We start from the raw sequence: 21520 nt of genomic DNA, 5'->3' as shown, positions 1-21520 counted from the left end.
TTGACTGAGGAAAAGACACAATCATATGAAAAGCAACATTATTTGTTGCTATGCACAATGTTTGTGTGTAGTGTATAATAGTCTTTTTGTCAGAGTTAAAAAAAAAAGTCATATTAGCCTGGGGCCTTACAATGTAACACAATAGAGCTATTTGATGCAAAAGAAACCATGGAATTATGTGTAAGATTGAGAATTTTGAAAATCTCATTATTTGAGTACAAACGTTTGTGGGATTAATATTAATAACCATATTTTACAAATATGGCTACTCACTAACTTGTAGAGGTATTCCTCTGGCAGTTAAGAAGGCATATCAAAAAAGCTTCAGATTCTTGATTGAAATTGCAAGCCTAAATGTATCGTCTCCTTTCACAAATGAGGCCAGTGGTGCGTTTTCCTGGAGTTGAGAAAATCACTCCAAGGACAACCCAATGTAACATGAGAAAGACATTTGTTCCAAGGAATTCTGTTATAGTTGTGGGACGTTTGATATTGTTAAATATGTGAAATGATTCTGAGCCCTAATGCTAATCACTAAGGTACTAGTTGAGTCTCATGAATGGGCCCACACTTTGATAAAGCCTCTGTTCCGTAACAGAATAATTGTAATTTGGCCGATCAATCTACTATAACACGAGACAAGTTAACTGTTCCAAATGTTTCAATGGTAAATAGAGCTGTCTTTGTGTAAGCTGCACATCCTACAGTTCTGAGACCAAATGCAATGTCCACATTTCACATAAGGGAAAAATTAGCCCCTTTGGTAGATAAAAAGGATGCAAACACAACACAAAATATAAGCAGCAACAAGCATGAACGTTTCCTGTGGGATAGATAGCTATTGTTGAGAATCCCGTTAAGTAGTCTTACTTTCTCCCTGAGAGATTCCCACCACAATTCATAAAGGAATATATTCACAAGAACGTGTGATAACTACCGCAAGAGTAGCGTAACGCCTATCGCGGGAAAATAACCCCTTGGCTATGTGAAATTCACCAGGTCAGAGCAGGTGTAAATTTCCTGCTGCTAACACGCCTTATCGCGTGTTTTGAGTTCTTATCGCCGGTCTGGCTGGTCTATGTGAATGTTGAGGTGTGGTGTTGTCACAGGTTTTGTCACGGGAACGCCTTCTCTGCATCTCATTAGCGATAGTTGCGGGGCTCCTATGTGGCGATGTATTTTGTGGCTGCTATCGTGGGAAAACTGGTGCTGTGGGCTGTTAGCACCTGCTTGTGAATAGTGGGGTAAATTTATCATGACTTTGGCTGCGATGTAGTGCCGTTGATTCAGTGATAGCTCCTTGTGAATATACCACAAAGTATTTCAGAGGTGCTATGTTGACAAGGTACAGAACGTAACTTTGGTATTCCAAAAGGTAGCATGTCAAAGGTATTTGAGCCACATGTACTCATATAAATGTAATATATTTAGAGAAAGTTTCATATTCCAAGTTGTTTAGACTAAATATAGTGCTTTGTTTAAATTATATTTTTTTCCAAATTACCATCGTTTTATTAGAATGATCAGTTTATCGACAACAGCGTAAAAGAAAAAATAAACTAGTGAAAAAAATAAACTAAAATACTAAAATTCAGGAAAGTACAAATCAATTATTTAAACGGATTTTTTTAATGGTGAATATTTAAAAAACAACTTTCTTACTATATTTTATTCTGTCCGGTTTTTAACTCTTTGGAATTTGCCTAAAGTGTATTTTTGGGCATTACTAATACTATAAAACTGCAACTTAAAACCTAACTATTAGAAAAGTAGCAATCCTTCCACCTTAAAATTGTTAACACCAGCTGGCACATGCATCAATATTGCATTTTGCGATTCCTTAATTGCGAAAAATAAGGAATCGCAATTAAGGAATTGCAAACTGCAATGCATGAAGAAATTGCTGAAAAAATAGCGATTTCTTAAAATTCCTTAATTGCGATTCTCTAATTGAGAATCGCAATTAAGGAATACCTCCCCATCCAAACCTATGGGCCTAGAGGCCCATAGGAATGAATGGAAAGACATTCTTAATTTGCAATTCACCATTAGAAATTCGCAAATTAAGAATGCAATTTCAAGGGTTCAGGGCTGTCCAAAGGACACCCTGTTGCATCGCTGAAATCTGCTTAGAAGTACATTTTGCACACTCACATGCCCCAAGGGCATGCGTCTGTGTAAAATGGAACTTTGAAAAATGCACTTTAGTGCATTTTTCAAAGTTTTCGCAAATTACCATGAAGGTCAACTTCATGGTAATTTGCTCCTCTTATTTGCGAATTCGCAAATTTTAAAAGTTTGATGCATTGCATTTAAGGAATCTCAATTTGAGATTCCTTAAATGCAATCGCAATTTAAGAAATCGCAATTTTGCTATTTTTTAAATTGCGAAAATTACAAAAATGATAATGCATCTCGGACGAATTTTGTTATTCACACCATTTGCGAATGCAATTTCCAATGATGCGTGTGCCCGCAGATCTCTTGGTCCTTTACAACTTGTCTTGATGATGGCCAATCATGTTTTGTTATATGATTACATTAGCCTATTATGCAGGCATTCCGCTCCTGCAATTCTATGAAAGTTTTCATGAAACGCTAGCATGTTGCATTTATTCTGCTGCTTTGATTTACGAGCTGAGATAAGCAATCACTTACACTGCAGAACTGATATCTGCTTTCCAGGAGTTCCCAAACTCTGCATCGTTGCGTGCAAGAGTTCCATCCGGCTTCGCCTTGTCGTCCTTGGGGTTTCCGTTGTAGTTGCCACACATCCCCCGCACTTGGTTCTTGTACTGGGGCCCAACTTGTACTGTGACTGTGTTTACCCCGTTGTACTGGATGCGGACCCCAAAGGCTGTGTCCACAGAGATGGCGCTCTTGGCCGCTGTGACGTTTACAAGACGCCCCATCAAGGCTGGGAGTCGGGATTTTACTCCGTTAATCTGAAAGACATTGCAAGAACCTTATGACAGACACAGAGTCATTCCTTCAATCACCAAAAATCAAAGCTTGGACAAATCACTAACATTGTTTCACAAGCAATTTGTAAAAGTAAAACGATTTATCTAGAGTTTACAACTTAAAGGTCATATCAGGAACAAATAGATAATAAGACAAAATAGCATTAAAAGAGTTGCCAATGTGATCAAGAACCTGACTTCAGGAATGCCTGTTGCCAAACCAATGACCTTAACCCACACTCAACATCCTGTGATTCTGAATAAATGACTTAATCTCCCCCTGCCTCACAAAAATGAAAGTGTCTATTTGTAACGCAATTGGTGCTCAGGTAAAACGCTCTGGTACCTTCAGGTCTAGTTTGTGCTATATAAAACTTAAATAAAAAACCTCACCTTTGAAAACAAAAACTCAGAATCGATCACAAGAGAGAAAGGGGTTGTTTAAAGTTTGGCAGGTGCTGAACGTTGTCAAAAAATGGAGTACATCTCCTCCTCCCTACCTAAAGAGCATACATGTATTTGTACTCTAACTAGTACTGTAGGACACCCACCAACTTTTGGCAAGTTCCCTCAAATCTCTAATTAACGACCAGAGTCATGAAACATCTCAAGCCTGTAAAATTAAAGCCATTAAAATATGTGGCCAACGTGACACTGGTCACATAGTGGACTAGAGGGAACACAGTGATTGGCAAACAACTGGTGGTTCTGTAGAATTCGAATCTGTTAAGCGTTCTCTTTCTTAGGTTCTTACTTATTTGTTCGAGCAAAAGGCCAGACTGCAGATGATGAGAAAGTGGCTAGAGATTGAGCAGGCGCCCAGAGCTGCCGGGGTGGGGTGGCTAGAACACCTGCTACCAATCACGGTTAAATCGGAGGCATTATTGAATATGTCATATGTTTATGTCGCTCTATTTTGAAAGCTTGTCTAACAGCTAAGGATAAAGCTGAGTAAACCCCCAGGAGTGTGGTGCAATGCCGGTGCCATATCTAAGACTACCTTAATATATTCCATGTGCTCGACTCCAGGAATATGGTGTAGGGTGTCATGGTCTGGTATCAGTCTTCATCGCATAGCAGCCCTCATCAGCGGGAAGATTGTGCTGCTTGCGGCCGGGATAATAGAGGTTGTCTATACATATCTCGCTTCAGTTCCTGTGCAACTGTCTTGCTTTTCCGGTGTTGTTAACGCACACACACTCAGTTATCAACGTACATGGCTTACCAGCAAGATAACATTCCTGATAAAAGGGGCCAATAATAATGCAGTAAGGAGTGGAGCCCCCATGGTCGATTACGATAAGTCTTGGTAGGCGGCTGGGAAGCAGGTCAAACCAGGAGTAGGTAGGGGTGTGTTACAATCTCACTTCTTGTTCCAGCTGGCCAAGTGTGGGGGATTACACCTGGGAGCAAGTATCCCAGTGGCAGTGCTTTCGTTGTAAAAGAGTGAGGGCAGGTGCCCAGATTTCTGCTGCTGAGAAGCACACTATAAAATATAAGTGCCAGTCCCCATAAGTAAATTTAGTGGCCAGCGCAGTCTTCCACGGACTCAGAGTAAGCACTGCCCGGTGGGCCAATGCGGTATGCGGTGCCCCCACCTCACCTCTGGGATGGTGGAGGTTATGGACATGTGGTGAAGTTGTCACAATTATCTTCCCGTACATTCCCTTTAAGAAGGAGCAGGGATGCCCTGTGTGGAACATGGGGAAGGTTGTTGCATGGTGGGGCCTGCTGGCACACTGCACACAGTGAATGTCACAATAAGTATGTGCTTCTCCCCTGATGGTGAAGGAGTTGGACATGCAGTGAAATTGTCACAATTCTTTTCCGGTACATTCCCTTTGGGATGGGCAGGGATGTCCTGGGTGGAACATGGGGAAGGTGGGGCCTGCTGGCATACTGCACACTGTGCACAGCGGATGTCACAATAAGTATGCACGCCTCCCCTGATGGTAGAGGAGTTGGACAGGTGGTGAAGTTGTCACAATCATTTTCCGGTAATTTTTCCTGTAGGAAGGGGCGGGATGTCCCGGGTGGAACCTTGGGGAAGGCTGTTGCAAGGCAGGGCCTACTGGCACACTGCGCACAGTCAATGTTACAATAATAGGTGCTGCATGCTATTGGAATGAGGAATGTGCTAGTTTACTTGGGTATTCAGCCTCTAGCTTGCTGGTCAATACCGCCAGCGGTATGGGGCTGGGCGAGTTCCAGTCAAATCAATAAACGGATACTAAAAGATCCAAAAAAAAGTTGAACAATTCCATCATAAGAATTTTAGCATATTCCACAATAAACACAATTTGGCACAAGTTGCTCCAAAAATGGTACAAGGAGTTGTTCTGTCAGAATGGGGTACATCTGTGGGCAAGAGGGCAGGACATCTTTATCCAGATGATTCTGGGGACTATTCTGGCTGTGGGCAAGAGGGCTGGACATCTTTATTCAGATGATTCTGGGCACTATTCTGGAGCACTGTCAGCACCGGGTGGAGGGGGAGTGCGCCAGGGAGCTTCTCCACCTGTGGCGAAGTGCTGACAGTCAAGGATGCACAACAATGGTTGTTCTGTGGTTGGATGGACCCCAGGAGGGGGTAGGATTGATGTGTGCAGTGGATAGGCTAGGAGGAGGGACTGACCTGGCGGTAGTCCTGGACTCTACAGTTCCAACCCACAACGTATGGACTGAGTACAATCTTGGGGAGGCTGCCTTTGTTCAGGTACCCCGGTGGGCTGGTGAGGTATGCGGTGCCCTGGATTTCAATTAGTGCAACTGACTGTTTGCTGTGGCGCATTGGGGCCTGCCTGCACAATGTGCGCAGCAGAGTGTAATAAGTGTAATGTTGTACCTAATTTCCTTACTGCTGTTGACATGTTGATGCAGTTAATGTGTGATGCTGTGAATAGTTGTATATATCCAAGAAGTATATTTTACTCTCGTAATGGTCTGTGGTGAATTACTTGGATTGATGTGAATAAAAGGCTACGCCTTGGACAACATACCCTGATTCCGAGAGTTCTTGGGCACAGCAGGGCATTAAGGTGATGGAAGTTGGGGAGGAGTGAATGTCACGTTGTGTGCTTACTATAACTTTCCATAGTCTGCGGTAGACATGCTATACTGACGTATCCAACAACACAAGATTTGATTAAAGAAATCACGAGGTGCACTCCTGCTCCCACTCACTTTTACTCAGTCGAAAACTGCACGGTATATTTTCCTGTTCAGGTTATCGGCTGGATTCCTGCCAGCCATGGTCCCTACATACAGTCAGAGAGGCCCCCCAATCCCACCTCCTACCCCAATAATAAGAATGTCTGTCAAGCTGAACAAAAGTCAGCCTGACTGGAACTCTTATTGTTCAGGTCAGGCAGCCAGAAGAAAGATGTGCTTTATGTGCTGGTGCTTGGCTGCCTGAGCTGAGCTCTGCCCTATGGGTGTGACCTCCTCAATCTAGCAAAATGGTGTCAAGGCCCTCCCCTCATGACGAGGTGGAGCCTGACTGAAAGCCTTGAACCTGGGCGATCCAGTTCTAAGCCTTGAAGTGTCCAGGGCCGAGTGTCAATCAGTCACACCTCATCACAGAATTGTGTCAGAGAAACAGTCATACTGACCCATCTCACTTTTTGACAAGTGAAAGACAGCTGCTTTCCCTTATTGGATGGCCTGGGTCAGCCAGTAAGGGAAGGCAACAGTCCCAGCCCTCTTTCGACATTCGAGGCATCCCTCCTGGAGATGTGCAGTGAAGGTAACATATGTTTTTGATAGTATAGGCGTGTCTGTGTATTTATGAATATATGTATATATTTTGATTTGTGAATAGATGTGTGTGTGTTTGTAAAGTCATGTGTGTGAGTAAACGTGTGTGTGGCCCCTCACTCCCCTCTCCACTAAAACTAAAGGGTGTCACTGATTCCTCGATGCTCGTAGACAATAAGCTAAAACATTTTAATTGGGGGCGACTGCTCTTGGAAAAGTGAATCATACTGATATAATCAGTCTTTGATGCACAAGTACAAATATTAATCCATATTCATCAAACGGAAAACAAACATCTTACCAGTGGAAGTTTTCCTTGTTCAAAGACCAGCTTGATGTTCTCATCAGTGCTGTTCACCCAGACGGTGACGCGGTACACAAAAGACACTTTGGGGTTCTGGTAGCGTCTGTTCTCTGCCACCACCCGGTAGGAGAATCCTGAAGGAGCGATTGAGCCCTGGCTGATCTCGTAGGCGCAAATTCCCATGAAATTGGCTACAGTGCCATCAAAGGTGTGGTAGTGTGGGTCTCCCGTCACCGTGCAGATTGCCCAAGGGCTCTGGCACCCTAGCTTTCCATTCTTCACTGCACACTCCTGTCGCTGGGCACAACTGCTGCTAGCACAGCGGAAGTTACCAGTGGAGTCACAGCGGCACCTCTTGGAGCAATCGGAGAGCCAGATGTATTCGCCAACCTGCGAGACATTGAAGGAGTCAACAAAATAATCAATAGCAAAGGTAGAAGAATTAATTATACATCTATGGTTGAAAGAATGGATACATCGATCAGGACATGCCTATGTGAAGTACACTGACAGATGAGGTGTTGGGACACACAGTGAGTATAGAAAATATGTAGTGGTTTTGAACAGTGGCAAGAATAGAATGTACATATAGGGCAAATGAACGTAGTCAGAAAGGCAGAAGAGGAAAAAATAGACTTACATAGCAGAACAAATAAATTGTAAAGAACAAATAATGACTTTCTTATACTATGCATGCTCTGTGAAAGCCAAAAGTTACTTGTCAGTTAGCCTTCTAAAATACAATGTTTATTAGAGAAATAAGAGAGCTGAAGCAGGTAATGGATCTAGAAAGAGACGCCGATCATCAATCTCATCTTGAATATCATGCAGTCTCCTGAAGGAACCAGTGAAGGAAGATGAGAAGAGGAGCAAGATTGTCAAATGGCCATGAGACAAAGCAATATGCATAGTGAAGAAAACGTCTAAGAGGTGTAGGAGGGGCATAGGTAAAGTCAGCAATAAAGGTATTTTGCTATAAACAAAGGACTAAAGCATGATGAGAGGAAGCTTGAACATCGGGGTTTGTCTTGGGTGGTGGAGTTATCAACAATACAGGTTAGGTCAGATTGGATAGGGGTGTATGGATTGTCAAATCAGTGAACGCAACATGAGTTCAACAAAATTGGTGCAGACGGCCAGAGTAGAGAGAAGAGTAGGGAAAGGTGTAGACGAATAAAAGAATAATCAGAGAAATGTGAATGAACTGTATTTTAGTCGAGCTGATTTTAAGAGACTTAAGGCATGCAATTAGGCAGCCAATTGAAGAACATATTTCGTAATGTTAAAGTATCTTCATTAATAGCTAGTATGATGTTTAAAAGTGTGGTGGCCTAATATTTTAATCAGCATATGGTATAGTTTTGGAAATATTCAGTGGATAATGAACATGAATAAAGCTGGGCCGATAGCATAAGTCGGTTTAGTAAAAGATGAATGAATGAATTGGTACTTACACCTATGTGCCTATACAAGTGGACTGACAAGGTGGAATATCGAAATAATAATGATACCCTGAAGAAATGAGATGTAGAACTCTAAAAGGTATCAAATGAAAGCATGTTCTTATGCCGTGGGTTCTGTCTAAGACGGGTTGATTGAGGCTCCAGGGGAAGGAAACTGGCAAGCTAGCACTCAGGTTTTCATACTCAAAAACTCATGTTTATGTGTGAGGAGGAGACTGTTGACTAGGCAAGTTCCACTCACATTGTAGTACATCCCCTCGTGCTGACAGCCACACTGCTCCGCTCTCACGCAGGTGTCCCCGCTTCTCTGGTACCCATCATCACAGACGCAGCCCTCAGAGCAGGTGGCACCACAGTGTGGGAGCAAAGAGGAGGAGACACAGGAGTCCTGACACCTCCGCTGGCAAAGTTCATAGTGGCTGTTGACAGGACACTCCATGGCTGCAAATACCAAAAGGAATAATATTGGTGGCGAGTATTAACACTCCTATCTGTTACAAAATGCAACATTAACAGATCGAATTAAGTGATGAATTATGAGTGAGCAAAGTATGGTCTCTCATGTGACCTATGGAGATACCAGTTAATAGTCAGTGTTAATTGTGCCCAGATTATGTTTAGTAACCTTTTTGTGAACATATTGTTTTACTCTCCCCTCTGTTAATATGAAACAATTAAGGTAGTTGTGCCCTTCCTACACAAGTGCATGCAACAATGGATCACTATGCAATTACAGTCTCCAAGGACTAGTTCTAGTCGACGTGGCCCATCTTTATTCTGATGTCGTCCATTCACAGATGATCAATTTTGGGCATATCACTACACAAAATCAGCATGCCAGCATTTGCACAATTATGATTATTCGAGCTTAGTCACGTTGAAAAGATGAATCCATACATTGCCATTCACATCAGGTATTAGGAGCTTTGCAAATTAAAACTGTTTTATATGGGTTCATTAAATACACGATTAGGGTGAAGTCGTCAACAGACAAAGAGTAAAAATGTACCTGGTTGTATTCACGTATTTTATGATGGTGGCTAGGATGTGAAATGTAGCAACCCCTTAAACTACTCACTGTACTAATTAGTATTGCACTTCACCAGACCATGGAATCATCATATAATGCACATTGCTAGTTTACCCCACTACAGGATCATCATATAATGCACACCAACCAATTCCTTTAGCAGATTTGTGTCTTAAGGTAGACCGCCCTTATGTGTAGGAAGTGCTTCATGCTGATAAGCATGTGCTGATAATGCTCTGGCTAGGAGTCATCTGCAATGGAGCATTTGTTCCGGCCAGTTAACTACAATACAGGGTTGCTGTATGTTTAGGTCTCAAATTGTTGTCAAACCTTTTTCTGTTCAACATATTAACTTGCGGAATTGATCCACTTCATTTATTATATGAAATCATGAACTCACCACAGAAGGAGTTGTTTCTCCAGCTGCCAATGGTCGTATTGCCAGCCTGGCAGGTGGCTGCATAGGTTTGAATTGCATGGCACAAGACCGTGCTGTTCCCTTCAGTCAGGCAGTGGTCGTAGACGCAGTCAGAGTAGTAGTGAGCTGGGTTGATCTTTGAGTGACAGTAGGAGAAGGGTCCTCTGGGGTCTTGGATGATCCAACAGGCTCTCTTGGAGGCCATGATCTTGTCTGCACTGCAGACTGGGCAGTCACCTGAGCATCCGTGGTCACAGCCAGCGCTGCCTTCAGAAACCCAGCTGGAACCAAAGGTGAAGGCGTTAGAAATGACAGACCCACTTCGGGTAGTAAAGTCATCGGCCATCACCCCATTGAAGTTTCCGCATAGACCACTGGTTTGGCCTCGGAATCGAGCAGGAAGTGTAATGAAGACGCTGTAGACCATGTCATAGTTGACTGTCAGGCCGAAGTCAGTTCTTAGTACTGTATAGGTTCCACTTTTAAAGATGACTATTTTTCCATTGTTTATGTTTACAGGCAGAGTCTGAATGATTCCATTTATCTGGTTGAGAAAGTCATAATAAAAGGTTTGTTATTACATGAATTGTACATGAATTGTTTAGGCCACAAAGTAAATCAACAAAATATCTGAAGCCTATAACATAATCTTCAATACAAGGTAGACATATCAGATTTGCCTTCAAACATCACTACATTAAGTATATATTGTGTGATGGAATCACATTAAAATTATAATGTAATCCTGAGTGAATTTGCAATTGGCATATATATAACTCTAACCTCTAATATATGTAGTAGACCTTTGTACTTACTACCATTCCTATGTGATGTTAGAGTTTATCTCTTTGTATATCTTACAACTTATACATTTGCAATTTTTTGTGTTTGTATGTCTTATGTAACTCATGTAATACAAAGTCCTTATGCAACTGGTTCTTTTGTAAAGTGCTCTGACACCTTCGGGTAATGTTCTCGCTATATAAAATCACATTAAATAAAAAAATAAAAACAAAATGGAATTAAATTGATTGACTTCCAATAGATGGAGAGATGTTGGAAATGAAAAGTGAGAGAGTGTGGCAAGGGCTGAAAGTATTCTGAATTGAGCATGTTTCCACAAGTTGGGGAGAAATTTTTGAAATTGTAAATGCTGCAGCTTCTTCTATAAAGGATGCCTCCAGGAGGTTAGGAGTTCCATGCCTCTGATTCATGCAGCTTGGCATTCATTTTATCGTAAATGATGAGAAAGATGATACGATTTGAATGTTCTAGGTGGTAGATATCTTTGCGAGCAAAAGACTAAGAGTGCCAACATCTTAAGCCAATGTCTGTGAAACAGTGTAGCCGTAATCCTATAGTACGTCATGTAGAACAATGACAATACATATTCCATCTTCAGATTCCTTTTGTATTACATAACAACACTAAAAATAAAAAAAATCTGTATACGATCTAGCAGTAAATGGAGGTTCGCTCCAGCTAGCAGTACTTTTATAATTTGTTTGGGGGGCAACTAATTCTATCTATTTTTGTGTCATGTTTAAATCTATCAAACTCAATAGTACATAAAACAGTTAACTCCTTCACACATATAACACATGCTAGATTGTGGTCATGAGGGAATTTATAAAGCTCAGACCAACTTAGTTTTCTAAGACAAAGCTGCAGAACTCTTGAGAATTACTGGATAAAAATCAAACCATACGAAACTGACTCTCCAAAAAACGTCACCATAAAATATAATTGTTGATAGCTATACATTTTTAGCCACGCACTAAAGAACTGCATAATGTAATTAAAAACTTGCAGTAGCCCATTCTCAATTCTTTAAAAAAAAAAAAAGTGGTGGCATTAACTCCACTCAAAGTAAAAGGATGGTTGCATGCACCATATGTCTATCCCATCCTACAGTGGTCACCTGCAAGGCATTAAACACAACATGTAACCACCAGTGGACAGACTACTCATTTGGTCCCAAAGTGAAACCATTCAAATCTTACCTCAAACATAAAAACTAGCTGTAGATATCAGTCTGAAAACTAGAATTCTCATTCTCACCTTGTGAAGTCCTCAAAAAGCAGTTCTATTTTCTTGAAAGATAAATCTAAGTTCTGTAAAAACCTCCCCACTTAAACTAAGTCTTTGTTCTAATCTCTGTTTATCCATAATGGTTAGGCGGAGTTCTGCATGCAGCAAAGTGCATTAGGTTGTGCAGTTTGTGCTGTTTTTTAGCTCCGGGTGTTTGTCCAGTACTGGAAAATCAGCGCTAAATGGCATCAGCACAAGAGGGCGCTGCTTTGTCGCTGGGGTACAGTTTCTACTAGAGCGGCAGCTTCCTCAAAGTGGACGGATGGTTGCTCAACACAAGCGATCGCATTCATTGGCGACACCCCCCCCGCATTGCAAAATCTCACTAGGAGGTGGTCTAGCATTGGATTTTCCTTGATTGCATTAGCCAATTTAACATTGACGAGCGCGGGTGAGGAAAAACTCTGCTCGGCTTCGCGTATAAGAGTTTTTTTTAGAACTCTGGGTACTCTGTGGAGTGCAGAAACCTCTGCAAACTCCACAAACGGAGTAGAGGTCACTGCTTCACCCTAGTAATGGTATGAGGCTGAAAAAATGTAACTCTCTGATGTAAAGAGAAATCATGTGAAGGCCCTCTCTTAAACCTATGATTAAATGTGAAATCTAGAGACTCATAGTGAGTTTGTTCAAAGTAAAATTTTACCCAGGAGCCAAGCCAAGGTTTTATTAGACAGGAAACGAGGTAATACAAGGAAGAAAAAACATAAGGTAAGACTTCTAAATCTATACATCAAGGATCTAGACGAACATTCACACGGACATCAGAACTGATAATACCCTACTTCAAATCAGAAATAAACTAAAGGCAGAGCACTATCACCTGACCCACTAGGTACCCTCTTTCACTCTGTGTCTCCTAAAACATTCTAATAATGTATGTTGAACTCTTACCCAAGTGTTTAATGAGCCTTTGCTATCAGGTGATTTGTGCTAAATAATTACCCCTACATACATACGTACATGAAAAGTTGTTAGTCTGTAGGAGTGTGACAATATCACCGTGTATGGTTTGAACAATTCTGTATCTCATATGCCTGTTTGGTTAGGAGAATGAACTCAAAACGGTATCAGAGAACTGCAATACTCTCTAGATAATCCGAAATGGAATTTGAACAAAATACAGATGAATTTCAATGTATGCAAGTCTCTGCTAGCATGTTTCTTTCATATGCATTTATGTAAAATCTAACACTGCTATTTTTTCAATATGTTTATGAAAGGCTGGCTCAGATCAAACAAAATAAAAAGGAGCAGGTATTTGCCCTAAGTCATATAGACTCTTGAAGTACCTCAGCTGTGCCACGCGTTCCACTCTGGAGATGTATCTGGGACTGATAGACAGAAACAAAGACCTCCTTGGTCACCGCCACCTGCAGGCCTTGCAACTTTTCATTCTTTACCTCTACTCTGAAGAAGAGCAGAGAACCATTGGAACCTTGGACTTCAGACAGGACGTACTTGCAGGTGCCCTGGAAATCAAACCTTTTCCCATCGAAGCTGGTGTAATGAGGGTCTCCTGATGCCCGGCAGATACCGTCAGGCAGAACATGGCAGCCATAGACGCCTTTGACAGTGGTGCAAGTCTCACCAGTGGCACAAGATGACGGTGAACACTGGACAGTCCTGGTGGAGCCATCACACCGGCACAACGTCTGGCAGTTGTCCTGTTTCCAGAAAGTGCCTCCTGCTCTGTAGTATTTGCCATTTTCTGTGCAGCCGCACTGACTTTGTGGCACACAGTCAGTGCCACTTAGAACAAACCCGCTCTCACACTGGCATCCTTCCTTGCACTGACCACGGCAGTCGGTTGAGACACCCGCACAGGTAGTAGGACAAGAAGATCCACATAACTCATATTTCTGATTACTGGGACACGTAATGTCTGTAAAATAAAAATGCCATTAAATTGATAACTAATGAATTGATAACTACGTTAGTAATTGTCACTCAAATTGCACAAAGGTACATAAGAGAAAATAAAAGAACAAAATAATGATGCTATTACTATTCATAATAATAAACGTTCAAACTACTTTTATTATTATGAATAATAACAATAACAAAACAAGAAAATGGAACTATTAATTTCAATAACAAAAACAAAGTAATACCAGTATTAATAAGAATAATAACAATAATAATGAAAATAACTGTGTAGTCAATGGAGGTATTACTATAACCAATCGGAATAGTACTCATGTCTAAGAATGCAATGAAGGAAAATGGAAATGTATCAATATGTGGCAAGTCACTGATTCCTTTTGCTCATGTCACTGCCTACACTGCAGAGCAAGAACATCCGATGCAACAGCATGATAGCTTCACTTGTATGTTTTCCTATCAGGAAGAGCCAACCTCTATAAACGAGATATCTAATAGTTAACATTTTGTAAATTAGACTAAAAGCTGACGAAGGTTTAAACATCATGTTGTTATTTACCAAGAAGTTTGGACAAACTCAATGTAACACTGGCTATATCTTTAGTACATTTAGTAAAAGTTTTTATTTTTTCCGAATTAAACTTGTTCTTTTTTCCACAGCATCAAATAATGATAAAGGATATGCCTCCTGCATCCTTTTGGTGTTCTATCCTGATGAAGTGAACCATTCTGTAGGGTGTTTTCGGCTCAAAGTAAAACATTCTTAGCTCTCGATTTAGTAGATGAGGTTGGGTTCGTCGGGTGCAATTTTTGATAAAAATATTAAATGAAGTCGACCTTTATTTGCACACGCTTCAAGAATCAAATGTTAAGACCCAGGGCTTTTCTTAAGGAACTCTGCAATAACATAGTGTTATCATAATATGGATATCGTATCGAAAAAGTTAATTTAGCATAACTGGAGGAAATCACTTTGTAAAGGTTCACTATGCATAACCAGAGGATTGCCATTGCAGCAAAGTTAATTTACCTACAGCAGTCCTTTTGTTGTTTGACTGCCCAAGAAATCCACTACAAGGAATACCTGATTCTGAGTCCGGGTATTCAATGCTTTAATAAAACTATGGAAAGATAGAAGTGTTTCCAGTGCTGTTACACCCCCAAGGAAATAACTTCTTGCCATCGTATTCCCCGACTTCACCAAGTGCTCCACATATATGGGAGTGTGGTGGAATGGCTGTTAACACAGAAGTGTGTTAGCATGCCAAACGTACTTGTCTGTCAGTGGAAATATTAGCAGACCCGCTCATTAGGGATTTCAGGCCATGCTAACAGCAGCTCTCACCGAGTCTTTCAGGATGATGCTGGCTCTCTGCTCTGACAGACGGGAGGGAGAAACGCATTGGTGAGGAGAACGAAGGTTGCTGGGGAAGGTTAGCAGGATGCCAGGTATTACTATCTTTAAAATATTAGGATGGGACAGGACACTACATATACCCCCAGATGCATCAACAAACCAATTTGCGATTCCTTAGTAGCGAAAAATACCGATTCACTATTAAGGAATTGCAAAATGGAATGCATCAAGAAATCACAAAAAAAATAGCGATTTCTTAGAATTCCTTATTTGCCACTCTCAAATTGCGAGTAGCAATTCAGGAATACCTCCCCATTCATTCCTATGGGCCTAGAGGCCCATAGGAATGAATGGGAAGACAATCTCAATTTGCGAATCGCAATTAGCGATTCACAAACTCAGATTGCGATTTCAAGGGTGCAGGGGTGTCCAAAGGACACCCTGTTGCACCCCTGAAATTGATATGTGCACATATGTTGTGCACACACATGCCCTTAGGGCATGTGTGTGCGCAACATGGAACTTTGAAAAATGCACTTTTGCAAATTACCACGAAGTTGTACTTCATGGTAATTTGCGTGCCCTATTTGCGAATTCGCAATTTTAAACACTTTCATGCATTGCATTTAAGGAATCTCAAATTGAGATTCCTTAAATGCAAATAATCACAATTTAGCGATTTCTAGAATTGCGATTTTTGCATTTGGGATGATGCATCCCAAATGCAAAAATACAGCTGGCAAAGGGCCAGATTTCTCAGAATCTGGCCCTTTGCGAGCGGATTTTTGTTTGATGAATCTGGTCCTAAGTCCATGTACTTGGGGCAGGAATGAAACTAACAAGGGTGGCGGGGATTTGTAGCAGGTCACAGGCATACAATAGTTTTTAAAAAAAGTTGGTGGCTGTGCTTTTCTGTTCTTGATGCTTTATGCATCCTTCTCTCCTATGAAGCTTATCCACATTGTCAACCATAAGGGGTGAAAGGATTTCTGAGGTCACACATAAAACCGAATTGTAAATGAGTATTTCTGCGTGGAAAATATGCATCACACGTGCAAATGTGCTTGCTAACTCTTATTTTCCCTACAATATGAACTTGTCAATGTCAATAATGTGGCGTTTTCAACCTTGGGTTCCAGGTGACATAATAGCCAACTCTAGCTTTAATTTTTTCCTCTATTTGATGTCACTTGTAACCCCTCAGTTAAAAAGAACCACCTTACCAACATCTATAATTCTCTACAAAGACTGCCATTGCCATCAGTACCAGATTAGTTATCTGTTTTTCACTGCTATATTGTTACAGCAATGGAAAACAATCTTTTCCCCACTGGTGTTGCATCCTAAAGCAGTGGTTCTAAATTTGTAGTCCGAGGAACCCTGGGAGAGTGTGCATGGCCTACTCAGGGGTCAATGACTGTTGTACAAAATGAAAGAATATTAACATTAATCATTATTAAAATGAATAAAGTATATACAAATAAAGAAGCAAAATTGTATTTTTAGAATCTTTTTTCATATTTGATTGTAAATTACACAAACAATTTCAATGATTCAGCATTTCTTTGGTGTATAGTTGTTTTTGTACATGGTGGTGCCAACTTAGATGCTTTGGGAACTTTGCCACTGCTGATCAGTGTCAAAGAGCAAGTGCTCCCTGTGTAAAGTGTAATGGTAATTGGTTGCCCATGTTTGGTATGTCTGCCTTACTAGTAAAGTCCCTAGTAAAGTGTGCTATGTGTGCCAGGGCTGGTAATGCAACTGCTACTAGTGGGCCTGCTATATAACAATACAGGGTGTGGCTCTTAATCAGTAAGGTTGAGCCCTTTAACTACGAAAACAAAGCAACTGCCAATACTGATAAACATTTCCAGATCTTAATTTTCTGGCGTAAGATCAATGAATCAATACAACCATGCGCTAATCAATAGCTTTTATTTCAATAGCCCCTGTTATTTTTAAATTACGCCAGAGAATTAAGATCTAGAAATGTTTATTAGTATTGGCAGTTGGTTTGTTTTCGTAAAACCTGCATCGCTAATTGTGCCACCCACACCAGTAGCCTTAAAGTGAGAGCTCAGGCCTGCCACTGCAGTACCTGTGCACAGTTTGTTAAACTACCATGTTGTCCTGACAAGTACACCCACTTGCAAGTCCTTACCCTTCCCTTTTTATGCACATCAGCCACCCCTATGGTAGGTCCAAGGTAACCCCTTGGGCAGGGTGCAGTATACGTGAAAGGTAGGACATGTACTGAAGTGTTCACCATGTCCTGACAGTGAAATACTCTCCATTTTGTTTTTCACTGTTGAAAGGCCATCTTGCCCATATGACAGAATTGGGGAGGCTGTGTAATATGTTTCTAGCCTATCTTCCCATTGGCTTAAGATGGAGAGGTGAAGTTTAGGGTGCCTGAAGTCACAATTTAATAACACATCTTTTTGTGAAGGTGGTTTTTGCATTGTGTGTTTAGAAACCACTCTTTTAGAAGTGGCTGGGTTTTTGTGTTTTAACATTGCTGTGTGTCTCTGCCTGGTTGTGGTTTGATAGGCTCTGGGGAAGGTATTGACCCAGGGGAGGAGGTGAGACAGCAACAGTCTGACCAGCATCGGGAGTGTTTGGAGGAGGAGTAGCCCCTGGAAGTGAAGAGGACTGTATTGCTGCCATAAAACAATGGTTCCATCTCCTGCTGAGTGATTAAGGATCCAGACTCCCACTATCAAAGGAAGAAGGTGTCACTGGCAGGGAGACACCCAGAACTAGTTTGAACAGGGGTCAGTGCCCCCTGAACAGAGAGACTTCAAAGACATTGAGGGGTATAACTATGAGAGCTTAAGCCCCTGAACTTTGGAAAATGGAATGAACAAGACTGTAAATTATTAAACCTACTTTGTGGTCAAGAGGAACCTCTGCCAAGGACGAAACAGCTGAAGAGAATGAAGGAAAGGACTGACCCTTGCTGTGTGTTCTGGGGCTGGCCTGCAGTTTGCTGCTTTAACCAAGGAGAGGTTAAAGGGACTTTGCTGTGTGCTGTATCCTGAAGTAACGTATCCCCAAGGGCCAGAGGACAGCTGGCTCCCTGTTGTGGAAACTCAGGAACACAAAAGTTTCCTGATGTGTCTCCGTGATGCTGTGTGCGTGTGCTTTTTGAAGCCGGAGACCCTTGTAAGGATTGCCCTGTGATCGTGCGCATCACAAGTCCAAATGAGTCTCAGCGATGCTGTGTGCGTGTGCTTTGTGCAGCCTGAGACCTTCGTGCATATTGCCCTGTGATCGTGTGCACCCCAAACTCAAGGGAGTCTAGGCGATGCTGGGTGCGTGTGCTTCGTGCAGCCTGAGACCTTCGTGAGGAGTGCCCTGTAACCGCGCACCCAGAGCTCAAGTGAGTTTAAGCAACACAGTGTGCATGTGCCCTGTTGCAGCCTGAGATCTTCGTCATTGTCATTAGCCCGGAACGGGATCCCCAGAGGAGCTGTGCCGCCGGTCTGAGTCCATCTCAGCCAAGGAGGGACCTCTAACCATCCCAGTGTCAGGGGTGGGGGGCCCAAGTTCCACTGCCCAGAATCAGAGAAGCTGCATCTGAGGCCCAAGTCGAGAGGAGAGGCGAGCGAGGTTGCGCCCCCCAGGTACTGCTCAGCTCAGTGTTGCGCCTGGGGCAGGGTGCAGGCTCGAAGAGCAATGCTCTTGGCCTTTCACATTCTTGCAGCCCGAACCTCCTCTGAAGTCCGTATTGTGGCCCGTACTTTCCGAGGAGTGGCAGTACTGGGGCCGGAGTGTGGACCTACATGTTGTTTTACACTATACCTGCATTGAGCGCATGATTTGGCAGTAGCTGACAGCGAGTCTGCCGTAGTGGCATAGAGACTGTCCTAAGCACCGTAATTGATGCCCTAGTAAATTATTTCGGCATAACAAACTACCTGATTGTTGCAATACGCATTACATCATTTTGGTATTACGAACTGCCTGATTGTTGCATAACGCATTGCACAGCCTCTAGGTCAGCCTTGCACGTAGGCGTGAACATAGCTACCACTGAGTACACGGAGTGGATTGACAGGGCCTGTCACAAGTTAGTCTCTCCTAAGTTATTTCGGCCCACTAGGTCGGTGCCATCTGCTCCATGGTTATCCGACGAGCTTAGAGAAGCTAAAGCAATACGCAAAAAGCTAGAACGGATCTGGCGAGTGAATTACAATGAACTAGATAAAGAGAGACTAAAAGTCAGCCAAAGTGCTTCTAAAGATAGCATCAGGAACGCCAAGAGTGCCTATTATACGGACAGCATTGAGAAGGCCAAGTTTTCAGCAAAGGAACTTTTCGATACGGTGGCCAGTCTGACCTCCCCTAAATCGGTGACTGTGCCACCCAATATCGAACTTTGTGAATCACTGGCTAACTTCTTTTTGAACAAGGTTCAAGCAATCTTCACCACACTTGATCCGCAGGTGACCCATAGCCTCATGGAGGGGTCCCATAGGGTCTATCCTGCCGGGTCCTCGGGGATTAAATTTTCGGCCTTCGAGCCAGTAAATTCCGGCGATGTTCTAAAACTACTGATGGCAACCAAGTCAGGTTCACCCCAAGATCCTTGCCCTACGTCAATTGCAAAGTTGGCAGCTGTCCCCATTGCAGACTCCTTAGCCAGCATTTTCAATCTGATGTTTGAGAAGGGCGACTTCCCCACAGTGTGGAAGCGGGCATCCATCCGCCCACTACTCAAAAAAACCTCGCTGGATATTACGGACCCTAACAGCTATAGGCCAATAGTCAGATTGTCTTTGCCGGCAAAACTCATTGAGAAAACTATGAACTCCCAGCTCTGTTCATTCCTGCGTAACTCGAAGGGTCTAGACCCGGCCCAACATGGGTTTAGGGAAGGACACAGCACTAAGAACGCTCTGATCAAGTCCACAGAGGAGGTACGGATGGTGCTGGACGATGGGGGCCAAGCAGTGCTGATCCTTTTGGATCTGTCAGCGGCCTTCGATATGGTTCACCATGCTATGTTGGTGGACCGATGGGAGGGCTGCGGGATCCAGGGGCAAGCACTTAACATTCTGAAAGCCTTCCTGAAAGACCGGGTACAAGTGGTGGCTATGAGTGATTTTGAATCAAGACCTTTCGAACTCCCCAGGGGGGTCCCTCAGGGATCCTCCCTAAGCCCCACTTTATTTAACATCTATGTATCCTCTCTTGCCCCGGTGATCCGATCCTTTGGGTTCGAGTTAACATCTCATGCCGACGACACCCAGATTGTGGTCTTGGTGCTTCCGGGGAAAGAGTTGGGGGTGGCAGCCAGGTTTCAAGACTGCATGTCTGCAGTCAGCTCTTGGATTGCAAAAAGCTGTTTAAAATTGAATTCCTCCAAGACAGAGGTCCTTATCTTTGGGTCAAATACTAACCTTTGGAGCTCTAAATGGTGGCCTACAGACATGGGAGCTCCACCATATCCGGCTCCAAAGGTGAAGAATCTTGGAGTCATCATTGACAACCAACTTTCCTTTAAACCCCAAGTCAATGCGATGACTTCGTCCATACATTGGATTCTGAAAACTATTAGGAAGATTCTCCCCTTCTTACCGGAGGGAAGCAGAAAGACGGTAGTGACAGCAAATTCTTTCACGCCTCCACTACTGTAACAGCATTTTTCTAGAGGCCCAACAGGGGTTGCTCAATAAACTTCAGGTCCTACAAAACGCGGCAGCCCGCCTCATTGGGGGCTTGCCCACGTTTTCATCAGTTACTAGGGAACTGGAGAAGTTGCACTGGCTCCCGGTGCGGATGAGGATTTTGTTTAAAGCCCTCTGCATTGTCTTCAAGGCACTGCATGGATTGGGCCCGGTGTTCCTTCAGGATCATTTCCAATGGTATAGACCAGGGACACAACTAAGGTCGGCCAGCATGGGACTGATTAAAACAGCCCGTATCAGGAAGGCACGCTGGGGGGCAGGAGCTTTGTTGGGGGAGCAGCAAAGGCATGGAACTCCCTCCCTCTAACACTCAAACAAAATACGAGACTGTTGGCATTCAGAAAAAAACTGAAAACATGGCTCTTTAACCTCTAGTTAGGGAGGCTCAATCTCAGGGAGTTACCACTTCAGGGAGTTACCACTTCAGCGCCAGGACACCGGCTGGTATTAGCGCGCTTTATAGGTTTTATAAATAAATAAATTACTTCTGCATAACGAACTACCTGATTGTTGCATTGCGCATTACATCATTTTGGTATTACGAACTGCCTGATTGTTGCATCA

The 21520-nt window shown here is 42.7% G+C and overlaps 1 protein-coding gene across 1 annotated transcript in view; it reads right to left on the bottom strand.

Moving 5' to 3' along the window:
* The window catches only part of LOC144769611 (uncharacterized), a 248238-nt gene that overhangs the window by 161569 nt on the left and 65149 nt on the right, over positions 1-21520 (bottom strand). The window contains exons 22-26 of the mRNA XM_078653774.1: positions 13315-13907; positions 9917-10478; positions 8728-8927; positions 7021-7413; positions 2659-2945 (exon numbers count right to left, since the gene is read on the bottom strand). Coding sequence (XP_078509900.1) covers positions 2659-2945; positions 7021-7413; positions 8728-8927; positions 9917-10478; positions 13315-13907 — 2035 coding nt within the window. The remainder of the gene's footprint in view (positions 1-2658; positions 2946-7020; positions 7414-8727; positions 8928-9916; positions 10479-13314; positions 13908-21520) is intronic.

Source organism: Lissotriton helveticus, chromosome 7 (genome assembly GCF_964261635.1).
Source record: "Lissotriton helveticus chromosome 7, aLisHel1.1, whole genome shotgun sequence".
NCBI classification, from domain to species: domain Eukaryota; kingdom Metazoa; phylum Chordata; class Amphibia; order Caudata; family Salamandridae; genus Lissotriton; species Lissotriton helveticus.
This window is presented reverse-complemented; position numbering and strand designations above follow the sequence as displayed.